Source organism: Enhydra lutris, unplaced genomic scaffold (genome assembly GCF_002288905.1).
Source record: "Enhydra lutris kenyoni isolate GAN:26980312 unplaced genomic scaffold, ASM228890v2 scaffoldscaffold8, whole genome shotgun sequence".
Taxonomy (NCBI): domain Eukaryota; kingdom Metazoa; phylum Chordata; class Mammalia; order Carnivora; family Mustelidae; genus Enhydra; species Enhydra lutris.
In genome coordinates this window covers 7,783,965-7,796,848 of record NW_019154092.1, presented here as the reverse complement: position 1 = coordinate 7,796,848, position 12,884 = coordinate 7,783,965, and the positions used below count along the sequence as shown (strand labels likewise).

The window sequence follows — 12,884 nt, the reverse complement described above, 5'->3', positions numbered from 1 at the left end:
CTTGATTAAGCCTTAAGAATGATGCTATATTAAGCTGATTCATGAAAACCTGGTGAATCTAAAAGGGTAGGAAGGAAGCAGCATTCCTTCCTCTGCTCACTGTCCTTTTCTCTTGATCTCCCGCCCGCAGCCGTCAGCAGCATGGCCGCAGTGAGACCGAGGAGTACTCCTCGGACAGTGAGAGTGAGAGTGAGGACGAAGAGGAGCTTCAGATCATCCTGGAGGACTTACAGAGGCAGAATGAAGAACTAGAAGTGAGCACCAGCTTCCCAAAACTTGTAGAGGTCACCTCTTTCCCTTAGAAGTCATCTTTTCCTTGGGAAACAGCGGGGAGGCTGAGTAGAGAGGAGTTTAGGGGACATCTCACCAGTGTGTGCAGGGCGTGAGCTGGTCCTGGCTGAGCACACAGCACAGGTGTGACCTCACCAGGCATCCCTGGGTGTGGTGACTCCCACTTACGGGGAAGCCTCGCCTGACTGTCCTTGAACAGTTGTGGAAGATCTGGGCTAACTTCCCAGAGATGAACAGAAAGAGAAATGCTGGTGGAAGAAGGAAGAGTCGCCTGACTCACCTGTGGGTAAAATGGGGACAAAGTTTTCTCTCGTCCCTCAACCCTTGAAGCAGCCAGTGTGAATAAATTTGGCACTGGGGATCTGGGAGGCAAGCGCATGGTGAAGTGAAAGCAAGAGATTTACATGATCCCGACCAGAATTTCCCTTCTTACTCCAGATTAATCATTGTCTCCGGATGTTTTACCTCAGGGTTGAGAGAAAGCCATTCTTGTCCTAGATTCCAAGAATGGTGGGGTAACTTTCTCTCATCCCGGTACATTCAGCAGCTGGGGCAGATCAGAGCCACCCACTGCATAGAAAACCAGAATTCCACAGAAAACAGTAAGTCCTACGGACAGAGTTGAGACGGGGCAGCCCACCGAGGCTCCAGGCTCAGAACACTTGCCATAGCCAGGGCTGTGTTGTGGGAACAGCAGAGCCACGGTTGGGACCTGGGCCTCCATGTAGCTTCACATCTTTAGAAGGGCCTCGTGTTGGCACTTTATTTTGCTTTCTTAACGTTTTACAGATCATATGAAAATCCTAAGTAGGAAAACATTCCACAATTGTAGTACTTAGGGTACAGGCTTAGCTGCTTTAACGAAGAGCATACTCTTCCGTTTTGGAACAAGACAGTTCTGTGCCTTGCCTGGCAGACATCTAGGTCTCCCACCCTCCACACGAGTGGAAGACACGTGGGGTCCAGAGTAGCCCCTTAGGTTTTATCCACTATTAGCAGGAACAGGGAAGGAACCCAAGAACGCCTGGTGGTTAAGGGCAAGCAGCGCCTTACCGATGTGACCGACCGTCAGAGGCGCGCGGCGCCCAGCTACAGCTGGCTGCAGGGGAGGCTGGGACACATGTGCGGCGGGTGAAGGCCACTGCCGAGCCGTAGGCGCTAGCCCGCCGCCTTGGGAGCTCAGCGGAGTTTGGGATTAGCTCCCTCGGCTTTGCTGAAGGAGTGAAGCCTGTAGAACCGATAGCGTTCTTGTTTGCCCAAGTAGCACAGGACATGTGTGAAGTGATGCAGTTCACAACAGACAAGGACATCTGCTTTTGAGCCAAGTCTGGGATTTTCTCCTGTCTCTGACTTGTCATTTCTGATGGCTGGTAAAGTCACTTCTATCTTCCACTTACCTAAGGGATGGTCAGGAGCCAATTTAAAACAAACCATTTTAAACACTAAAATATTTAATATCATTAAGCAAATTGTTTTCTCTTGTTGCATGTATCTTTTCCAGATGTGTTTACTCTTCTGTAAGGAGGATTTTGTGCATTCCGGGTCAAGGTGTTTATGTGTCTCATTTGCATATTCGTGTTCTCCTCTCCTGTTTCACAAGTTGACTAAAACAGAAATAGATTCTTGTGTAGGATACCCTTGTTCCTCATTGTGGCTCTCCCCTTCTTAAGTGACAACTGTTCCTTTGTCATTCCTCAAGATAAAGAACAATCATTTGAATCAAGCGATTCACGAGGAGCGGGAGGCCATCATCGAACTGCGGGTGCAGCTGCGCCTGCTCCAGCTGCAGCGAGCCAAGCCCGAACTGCAGGTGCAGGACGAGGCCGAGCCCGAGAGGCGTGGCGGTGCCGGACAGCCGCCCAGAGACAGCGCCGCGGAGACGAAGGCAGCAAAGGAGCAGCCAAAGGCAGGCAAGGAGCAGGCCAAGCCGTCCCCGAGCAGAGACAGGAAGGAGACGCCCATCTGAGCGGCCCGAGCGCCACAGAATCCCCAGACCCGACGAGACCTGTGCATCTTACTGTAACCCTGAGAGTCGGAGTGGACAACTCTCTGCTGTACATTCTGTAAAGATGTCTTTTCTTCTCAGACTCTTCCTTCTTTTCACACGTATGACTTCTCCGCGTCAGGCTCAGGTTACACGGGAGGACAAAGCAGTGCACGCAGTGTGGGCTTTTAGGGGACAGATGAGTTTTCCAGATAGTGTCAGCTTATTTGAAGATTAATTTTCTTTGTTAACTTAAAACTATTTTAACCCTTGAGTGGCTTCTTTTTAAACCAAAAATCGTCTTTCTTTGCTTTTTTATTACAGCAGAATCAGGATCTCTTTCTGTCGTTCAATGGGGGGAAACCAAACAAGGTGAACACTGTTCCTGCCTTGTGGGTTGCCCCATAGTCTCACCCTCCGGGATCTCTGCTTACTAGTCACTCTTGCTCGTGCCTTTTACACCTTTTCGGTGCAGATTATATAATGGGGAGCTGCCTCATTTTATCTCCTGATGGGCCAGAACGGCTCTTACTGAGGTTAACCTTTACCCACCCTTGTCACTCTCTCCTTTGATGGTCCTAAACCCCAGTCCACGAGCCTGAAGTCACAGGATGGCCTAGCCAGTCCCAGACAGAGCTGCCTGTGGAGCCTGCCCACTGGCCCCGGGCCAGCCGCCTCGCTCCTGTGGGCTCCTCGCTGCTGGTGATCAGCGCATGTTTTCATTGGGTTGGTCGCAGGTAGCTGCCTGGCCTGAGGCACCCACACCGAGGATCTGTTTCTGAACCCAGAAATAATCTGTGTGACTGATCTGCCGTTAACACAGAATGAGATTGCTTGCTTGGGCTAGAATGTAAAAGTCTCTTTGCCTGAATAAGCCATATATGCTCTTAGACAAAAGTTTCCAGTGACCTGTTTCATCTCAGTGAACCTGCTGATGGACTCCCAATTGATAAGATTGAGCAATAGAAAAAGAAAACTTTTCCTTTAAATGATAGCTGTGATCCCCGACCCTGTTTTCTTGCTTCTGCAACTTCTCTGGTGACTGAGGCATCTGGGAGGTCCGCCCTCAGGCACCCTTGTCCAGTCACGCTCTGTCGGAATCAGTGGCACCCATGAGGTAGGTCAGCTTTCACGGCTGTGAAGACAGACCCCACACACTCAAGGTGATGGAAACAAACCCCCCACGAGGGCTCTGTCCTCTCTTAGTTACTATTTATTTTCAGCACCTGTTTGATGCGGTTTTTTATTCTCTACCTATTGCACTGTTGTGACTTGTTGGCCATTGTTTGATTTTTGTACGAAAAAAAGCTTTGTTATAGAAATCAGCATACTATTTTTTTAAATCTGGAGAGAAGATATTATGGTGACTGAAAATACGGTCAGGTGTCAAATATAAACGTATAAAAGCCTTCTTGCTGTCCCGTCGGTCATATTACATTCATTTCATTTGCTGGCAATATTGAAGATACCTTTTTTTGTTTGTGTAAACTCTAATTTCTATCAAGGTGTCATGGATTTTTAAAATTAGTATTTCATTACAGTTGTCTCAGCGTTGGTTAACTAATTTTTGCCAGGACCGTTATTGATCAAGCAAATAAATTCAACAGCCATTTGAGGAAAAACAAACAAACAAACTACCAAACCCAGCGTCTTATTTTTTTTTGTATACGTTCTTTCTTGACGTAGTTAGCATCCTGTGGCTGACCCGGAGTTGGTTTGATATTTACGGTCCAAGAGTGCCCTAACCTTTTGTTTTAACTCGCTGTCTGCTCCTCACCTCGGTGGACTTTGTGCTCGTTGCCGGTGGCGAGGTTTGCTGTCCTCCTTCCCCACGTAGGTGCTTGCTGCCGAGGGAGCACGCGATCGCGCGGCCCAGCTGCCTGGGATCGGGGCCGCGGCTTCTTTGTGCGTGATGGCCTGCTTCAGTGCAAAGTGCCCTTCGAAACGAAGCACAGGTCAGACAGCCCAACTTGGCAAAAGAAGAGGCCGGTTATTACGAAGCCACTGACGTTAGGGGCTGGCGGGTCTGTCAGGCAGGTTAACGAGCGTGGATTGGGCGAGTCCCGGTGAAGACTCCATTGCCTGGAGCCTCGAAGCTGTAACTAAGTTGTGTTTGCTGACATGGGGCTTAAGATAAGTGACCCTGTGTTGGGCCTCTTGTTCCTAACACTAACCCCCCTTTTGATGAGACTCTCAGCCTTGAGAGATGGGATCAAAACTTAAGGCATTCGTGCTCCTCTCTGCTCCCAGTCTGGTGTTCTTGCAGTTTTCTCCCAGTGTTGGGTTCACATTCTTTACTTTGGTCAATCTCTGTTCCTTTTCTGATGCTGTATTCTTAGGGAGATCATTTGCATCCTTGTAAGTGGCAGCATACATGGATTTAAAGCTTCTGAGAGATTCAGACCAGGGAGCTATTAGGGCTATAAGCAGGATAAATCCCAGTGTCTGGAGTGTGCTCCAGAGCCATGGTCCCCAAGACCCACATCAGTCACCAAAGACCCTGTTTGAAGGAGTCACTTAGGCCAGCTGGTGTGTTCACAGATCTTAGCTGAGTCTCCATGTGGCGCACAGGTGTCTCCCAAGTGCAGCAAGTGGCACCGGCCACAGCACAGACACCTCCTTGCTCAGCTGACAGGTAACCAAGGGCCTTCCTGGTACCAGGAATCTCTCTGGTGGGAGAGCTGAGGGTCGGCTTGCCACTGTGGGGCAGCTGTTGCTGTAGCAGCGGATTCTTCAGGACCTTCAGGGGCTGAGGAGACGTTCTGATCTCCGCATTTGCACTCATGCTTAGCCAGGTGAAGAGCGGAATCTGTTGAAGGAAGTGAATCTGGAATCATGAAGGCTTCCTGGGAAATGTGGTTTGCGTCTGTGGCTTGGGGCCAGGCAGCTGACAGCCACAGAGGCCAGTACAATTTCAGGACCTATGGACTGCATGGGTGGTTGTATTCTGGGTAGCTTCTCGTATGTTTCTTGGTTCCGAGCCTGGATTCAAGGTTCCCCAGGTTTGGGGTTGTTAACTGGAGAGTGAGGGATTGACCCGAGGGTTAGGGAGCCTGACAGGACTAAGAGAGAGCTGAACTTGTTCCAAAGAAACTAAGGGATTGGAAATCAGAGAGAAGCTTGTGATAGACACAACTATGGGATCACCAGCATTGTAATAAATCCAACAGATGTTTAGATGCTGATGACCTGCTTGAGGTATGTGAACAAGGTAGTTTCTGGGCCAGAGGCAAGGCAAAGGTGAACAGAAGAGTCCTAAAGACCTTCATGGTATAAGAATTAGGGAAAGGATGGTCAGAGAAGGAAGGAATAGAAAGAAACATTCTTGGCCCCACGTCTTAGGAGAAAGCCGTCTACCTCAATGTTGGCTGCTTTTTTTCCTGGTCTCTCTTAAGATCTCCGGCCATTTGCACAGGCCTAGGAGCCATCTTCAGTGCAAAATCTCCACCCAGGGTTTAATACCTTGTAACTCGGCAACAGTGTCACTAGTCAGAGTACTTGGTAGGGTCCTTTCCTCGAATCTCACTTTTACAAAAGCATCAGGGTAAAGCAACTGTCTATAAATGATAAGACTTTAAAAATGCCCATGGTTAATAATCTGATGAGTTCTTCGTAGAAGGAAATGTAGTTATTTCATCATTTAAGGTAATTGGACAATGAGAATTTTGACAAATACCTAGAAATTGCAATTTCTGGATTACTTATGTTAGTAATATATATCCGTACACATATAACCTAAGGGTTATCTATTTGACAGAGCGAGGGAGTGAGCAGTAGGGGGAGCAGCAGGCAGAGGGAGAGGGAGAGAGAGAAGAAGCCTTCCCCCTGAGCAGGGAGCCTGATGTGGGGGCTCGATGCAGGACCCTGGGGTCATGACCTGAGCTGAAGGCAGATGCCCAACCAAGCCACCCAGGCGCCCCATCATATAGCCGAAGGTTTACTGTACACATATAATCTAAGCATTTAACAATGCTTCCCACATATTTTAACTGGTTAAATTAATGAAAGACAGCCTTTGAGATTTTCCAGGGGCCCTCTGGGAAATCTCGAAGTTAGTTTGAGGTAAAAAAAAAAAAAAAAACCACCACCAACAAAAAACTATTGAGAATTTTAAGAAAATGTCAAAAGTTTGATTAAATAGGATGACAGGTATAATTACAAAATAATTATCTAGTGCAAGTCACAATAGAAGAGATACTGAGGTAAATATAGGCGGTTATATAGTTGTGAACAGAAAACTCCCAATATTGTGAAGACTGCGTTTTCTTAAGTAATCAGATATCTGATAAAAACAGTGTAAAGTGAGTAAGTAATATGGGGAAGAACAACATCCTTTGCTGTCCAAAGGTTAAACAAAACAAGACAAAAAACCCCACAAGACCACCTTTGCAATTTCTTATTAGGAGCAGAACAATCATCTATGAGAACTTTGTCCTTTGAACAGAGAAAACCAAATTCTGATTTTTGTATCTGTATTTTTGATACTAAAATGGTTTTTTTTCCTAAAACACATTTTTAATGCATTTATATTCCAATATAGATTCAATCTTTATTCTTTAATCTATATTCCAGTCTCAGCCAGCTTCACTACACTTAAATGACTTTCCCAAGATTCCTTATCCACAAATTTTCTACAAGTTTTTTCTGTCCAGATTTTGTCCTGGGTTTTCTCCTTAATTGTGGAAAATTTAGCAATCATTTTACTTTCCTTATCTACTTTCCATACACAGGTGTTTCCTTTCGCCCCACCCCAACTTTGAGAGTGTGGGGAGGGGAGAATGGGAGGGTAGAGGGAGAGAGGTTGTGGGGCAGAATCTTAAGCAGGCTCAACAAGGCAGGGCTCGATCTCACAGCCCTTAGATCATGACCTAAGCAGAAATCGAGTCTGGTGCTTCATAACTGACTGAGCCACCCAGGTGCCCCCACCCTTACTATTTCTAAGAAGCTTTTGTCACTACGCATTGATTAAAATTTGTCACCTTCACGATCCTTCATTCCTAGTGAAAACAGAGAAGTAAACAATTGGAGACTCCTAAACTAGGAGTCCGTGGATTGGCAGATTTATAGACACATTTTCATGGTTCCTAAAAGCATATTCTTCCTCTCAGTAAATTTTCCAACCTAGCACAAAATGTGTTTACTGTTAGAGCCAAATGCCTTTATTTCCTCTATAAAAGGAAGGCAAAAGTGGTAAACCTTTGTTCAGTAATTAATGTTTCAGTATTTTTTTTTTTTTTTTAAAGATTTGAGAGGCACCTGGGTGGCTCAGGTCATGAGCCCAGGCTCCTGGGATCAAGCCCCACATCAGGCTCCCTGCTCAGCGGGAAGCCTGCTTCTCCCTCTCCTCCCTCTGCTTGTGTTAACTCTCTGGCTGGCTGGCTGGCTGGCTGTCAAATAAATAAATAAAATCTTTAAAAAAAAAAACAACACATTTATTTGGGAGCGAGCGAGCACGTGCAGGGGCTGGGGTTGAGGAAGGAGGAGAGAGAACATGTCAAGCAGCCTCCCGGCTGAGTGTGGAGCCCCCACTTGGGGCTCGATCCCATGACCCTGAAATCACGACCTGAGCCGAAACTAAAAGTCAGATGCTCAACCGACTGGGCCACCCAGGTCCCCCAGTGTTTCAGTATTCTTATTTGGAAACTGATGTAGATATTCCATGAATATCCATTATTTATCTCAGTATTACTTTAAGGTTTCAAGTTACCAAAAATATTTTGAAACATACCAAAAAGCATAATTGTTGGTGAAAAATTCATTTATAAACTTTAATTTACATCTGTTTAATTCACTTGTTCTTAACAATTTAGGCTGGTCGTGAAAATTTCACAGTATTAAACTGCTAACCACCATCCTACCTTTCTTGCTGACAAATTCTGTAACAGAAATGAGCTTATTTGATTTTTAGTAAACTAAGGTAGAATAAAAGTTTTATGTTCACATTATATTTAATAACTCTAAAGACATGCCTGTTTTAATTAAACCAACAAACAAACTAGATTTTATTTACTGAAGATTATCCTAGATCACATGAGCTTGAAAAACATTTGGGTTAGTTTCTGTGTTCTGAGAATATACCTGATTTATGTAACACTTGTCCTTAAGCCAAATAGGGCTCCATACAAATTAATTTGGGCAACATCATCTGGAGCTAAAAAAAAAAAAAAAAATTACATTTATATGGCATATACACTGACATGCCTAAACCTGCAGACACAAACAGAGGTCTTGGAGCTTTAAGATTTCAGCTCTAAGATAGTTATAATAGTGCAGAACTCACTAGTTTATGAAAGAACAGTTGGATACAAATTTTGTTTTAGGCAGAATAGAATAAATTAAGGTTACCGGTTCACATGGCTTCTACTTTCCACTAATATTTGTAGAGAAGGATTTAAAGATCTTTTTTCCCCGATGAGAATTACACAGAGCAGACCAGGTAGAATTCTTCCATCTCAGAAGACACAGAGAAAGAACGCAACTTCCACCAAGAAGGACTTTTGTTCTCAAAGCCTTCTGAGATGACCTGGGTGGGGGCGGTTTGGGGGTTCGTAAAGATGGCAGGAAGAGCTTTAGATGGCTTTAGAACCATGTTTCTATTCTTGTGGAGACTCATTTTGTAAGATAAGCAGAGTGTTTTTATTTACCGTTAAAAGTTTGGTTTTGGTAATCTCTACACCCATTGTGGAGCTTTAGCCCATGACCCTGAGATCAAGAGTCACTCATTCTGACTGAGCCAGCTGGGCACCCCAAGTATAGTCGTTTTTACTCCTCAAAGAACTGGGTTGCAACCTGAATGATGCCAAGAGGCTGACCCAGCCATCCAAGTCCATCATCTTCAGTTTGCTGCTTTTCTGTCAGGGAGACAATCTTCAACTAAGATGGAAATCAGAACATTCCTACATTCTAGATTTTGGGCTGTGTGTCTTTGGAATGTTTTAGTAAATCCTTCCACAAAAACTTCAGAATCTTGTTCTTTCCTTTGGGACACAGAGGAATTTTTTTTAGGCCTTCTCCCCAAAACTAAAATGAAACTATCAGGCTCTGAATATCAGCTTCCAGTTTGGCCAAATTCTGGCCATTGAGCTAATTAAAAAAAAAAAAAAAAAAAAAAATCATCTAGCTTGTTGGGTTTCAGCTGAGACTAATGGTAAATATTCTTGTCAGTACTGAGCAACCCCATGGACACGAGGTGTCCCCAAAGAAGGTGCAAAAGATACTATCATCTGATTATCCAGAGCCACTCAAGATATTCAAAAGAGCCAAGTCCCTGAGAGCCGGCGACAGTTGTCTGGAAGGGAGAGTGCAATCCACATTTCTATCTGGCCATATTCTGGGGTCCCCAGCCTGGCAGCTGACAAGCCAAGTTCTGTGGACACAAAATGAGACCAACAATAAAGCAATATAACTTCACAGGAGAGAGAGGACCGACACCCAGGGGGAACCGGAAACAAGTTCCAAGTTCTAATTCAAAGCTCTCATTCATAACAAAGGCTTTTTGCCTGCCATTCTGAATGTGGAACGGAAGGGACAAGGTCACACCGTTGCTTCCTCTGTTGACCAAGCACCACAGAGGTATGGAAGAGCTGACCCTGGTAAGAATTCTCACGGTTTGCGGGCTCTTGCCAGTTTTCCCAGGAGCCCATCTGCAGGTTCCAGAGTGGGAGGGGTGTCCCAGCAGGTCTCTTCCTGGTCCCCAGAAGCCGTAGAGGAGGAAAAACAACAACAAAAAATTCCCTCTTACTTTTAATAGGGAGCTGATGGCTAGGACCCATTTTTCTCTAGGCATCTCATAAATGGATAAGCTTATTAGGTTCAAAGTTGTCTACCGTAGGGATGCCTGGGGGGCTGAGTTGGTTAAGCGTCTGCCTTCAGCTCATGATCTCAGGGTCCTCGGATTGAGCCCCACATTGGTTGGGCTCTGCTCAGCGGAGAGCCTGCTTCTCCCTCCGCTTGCCGCTCTGCCAGCTTGTGCGCATGCTCGGTCAGATAAATCTTTAAAAAAAAAAAGTCCACTGTAGCCACTGTACTCGAGGTCATGCTTGGTAAGGTAAACCTGCTTGTTCCTTGTAATAAAATTTGAAATCTGAGGCCTCACACTGGACCCAGTCCAGCTAGCTTAGATCTAGTCTGACCTCAGACCCAGTCTGGTTTCTACCTTGGGCCCAATCCAGTTTTCAGGTTGGACCCAGTTAAATCTGGACCCTTCTGGTTTTTCAGTCAGGCTCAGTCTGGGAAAATCGTGCTCAAATCCAGTTTCAAGGCTCATGATACAAAAGCTGCAAGGCTGTCTCCAAGAAGGACTGACCCACCGCCTCCAGCGGCCACAGCCGCGCAGCAAAGCTCTAGGGGCTCGGCGGGCGCCTGTGCCTCGTGGCTCACTGGTCCTGCGCGTTGCCAGCTGTCTCGGTCAGAGCAGGTTACAGATTTTAATTTTGAGCAAAGACGGATTCGAAACAGGCAATATCCCATCTAGCAGTTAGAAAGGAGTTCAAGGAGGTGTACAAAATGAAAGGATCGCAGGCAGAAGGGGGCAGGGACAGGGAAGTTAGAACTGGGAAAAAGCAGGTTGGTTACTGCGGAGTTGCGTTCATCAAGGCGATGGCCTGGGTCGCTGACCTCCCCGTGCCGGTCAGGCGGTTCCTGGCTGGACTGGTTTCAAATCCACTGCCGGGAGAGCTGAAACTAAGCTGAGTCTTGGTTTGGTGACAGGGGGATTAGTGTAAGTGACTCCATTTTGGGCCTGTTGTCTTGTTTTTAACAACAAGGGGGCTGAGGACCGAAGCCATGGCATGGCACGCAGCTGGCTGTTGCCTCTCCTGTCACCACGCCTCCCCGAGACTGAGAGGGACTGAAGTGGCCTCTGCGGGCACCCTGGGCCAGTTCGGCCGGGCTCAAAATAGATTCTCTGGAGAGCCCAGCCCCAACAAAAGGCGAGAAACCGCTGAAAATGCCAGCTGCACTTAGAGAAAGCAAGAGCCGCCTCTTCGGGAGGATGTCTGTAGTCTTCGGATCAAGGTCGCACCCAAAATTCTCGGGGTTTCTCACCTAGGGATCAAAGACTCTCATTCAGTGCTAGTAAGATGGTCTCGACGACCTCTGCTGTCTTCCCAAGCAGGGAGCCGCAGTACGGAAGGAAGGGAAAGTTCTCTGGAAGGAGGTATGAACTCGGCCCTGGCAGCTGCGGCGCCTGGGCCCCTGCAGCTCGGGCGCAGTGGAGGGCGACATCTCGGGCGGGCAGAGTCCCCGGAGGGCTGGTGGCACCGTACTCCTGTCTGGCCTTGTCTTTGAGAGAAAGGAGAAAAGGCATGAAAGCTGTCAAGTAGGTGGAGCTGGGGAGGGAGGGCTGGACTGAGGATTGACCAGGTTTGGCACTTTGCCTTTGATGTGGAGACTGTGGGGACACTCGCCGAGTGGGCGCGCAGGCCGGTATGGACCCCAGCGGGCAGCACGGCGTTTGTGTACAGGAGGCGGCAGCTCTCGGATAGGAGATGATGGTCGAGCCAAACGTAACATTCTGGACAGCTGGAGGGTGCAGGCCGCCCCCACTCCAAATCCCAGGAGCCTGTACCTGGCTGACCCTCGCTCTTCCCGTCTGCCGTGGGAGGGCTGGTGCTGCCACCACAGCCACTGTGGCCACGGCCACCTGTCCTGACGGTCGGTCACCATGTGGGTGCCGCCACCACGTGCCTTAAAGCAATGGTTGGCAACTGAGAAAACAAAATACAAATATTAAACACTTCATCTTTTTGATTACTGTGCCATTGCAGTTAAGATACCAAAATTGCAGTGAGAGTATTAATCTGGAAAAGGTAAGATCCCACACAAACTGCTTCTTCTAGGATCTTAGTATTTAAAAACGTCACCCGGACTGGCGTTAGAGGAGTTCCGGATTGGAATCTGCCCTTTAACAAGATTCCAGGTGACTTGAGATGTCCGTGAACATTCGAGGGGCAGCATTCGGAACGAGCCACATTTTGCTAGCAGTATTTAAGAGCCCAAACAACTGCAAAAGCCCCCAGAAAAAACTCAGAATAAATGGCCATCCAGAACAAGTCAGGTGGCAGGCAGCACATAGCCCACCACACAGCACTGTTCTTCCTCTGTGGGAGCCACGGAGAACTTTCTCGGGGACTGGGGGGACCCGCCATGAGGGCGCGCCCCCGCTGCAGCAGACCGGAAGTTAGATGGCAGTGGGGTGGCCTCTGGGGAGCTGAGGCTCTGTCCGCATCCCCGCTGCCCCCCGTCAGTGACTGCCTAGGTGATGTTCCCCAGGCAAATTCACCTCCTCCAGTATTTCTGTTCCCAAACTTCCATACTGAGTGCTGGGCTGCCAGCGAGCTCTAGGCTAGGACAGCTCACAGGGACAGGACCAGGCGGCAAGACACCCACCGCTCACAGCTTCCTCCCGGCACATCTAGAAACACGACCCCCGTGCTGCCTCGGCTCCAGTTAGTAACAACTGTGGGTATCACTAACACTGAAGACAGCCGGGCAGAGTGAGTTCTAGGATGAAATCTCTGACTAGAAACCCAAAATAGCAAATCTTGCCAAATTTCTTTTGGCAAACTTTGACTTAAATCAGACTTGGTGGAAGTTAATCTACAACAGG

At 47.4% G+C, this 12,884-nt stretch overlaps 1 protein-coding gene across 3 annotated transcripts in view; it reads left to right on the top strand.

Moving 5' to 3' along the window:
• The window catches only part of LOC111142686 (ralA binding protein 1), a 64,652-nt gene extending 60,649 nt beyond the window's left edge, over positions 1-4,003 (top strand). For all 3 annotated transcript variants that reach the window (XM_022495985.1, XM_022495983.1, XM_022495984.1), the window contains exons 9-10: positions 131-254; positions 1,991-4,003. In XM_022495985.1, coding sequence (XP_022351693.1) covers positions 131-254; positions 1,991-2,257 — 391 coding nt within the window. In that variant the 3' untranslated portion in view covers positions 2,258-4,003. The remainder of the gene's footprint in view (positions 1-130; positions 255-1,990) is intronic.
• The last annotated feature ends 8,881 nt before the right edge of the window (positions 4,004-12,884 follow it).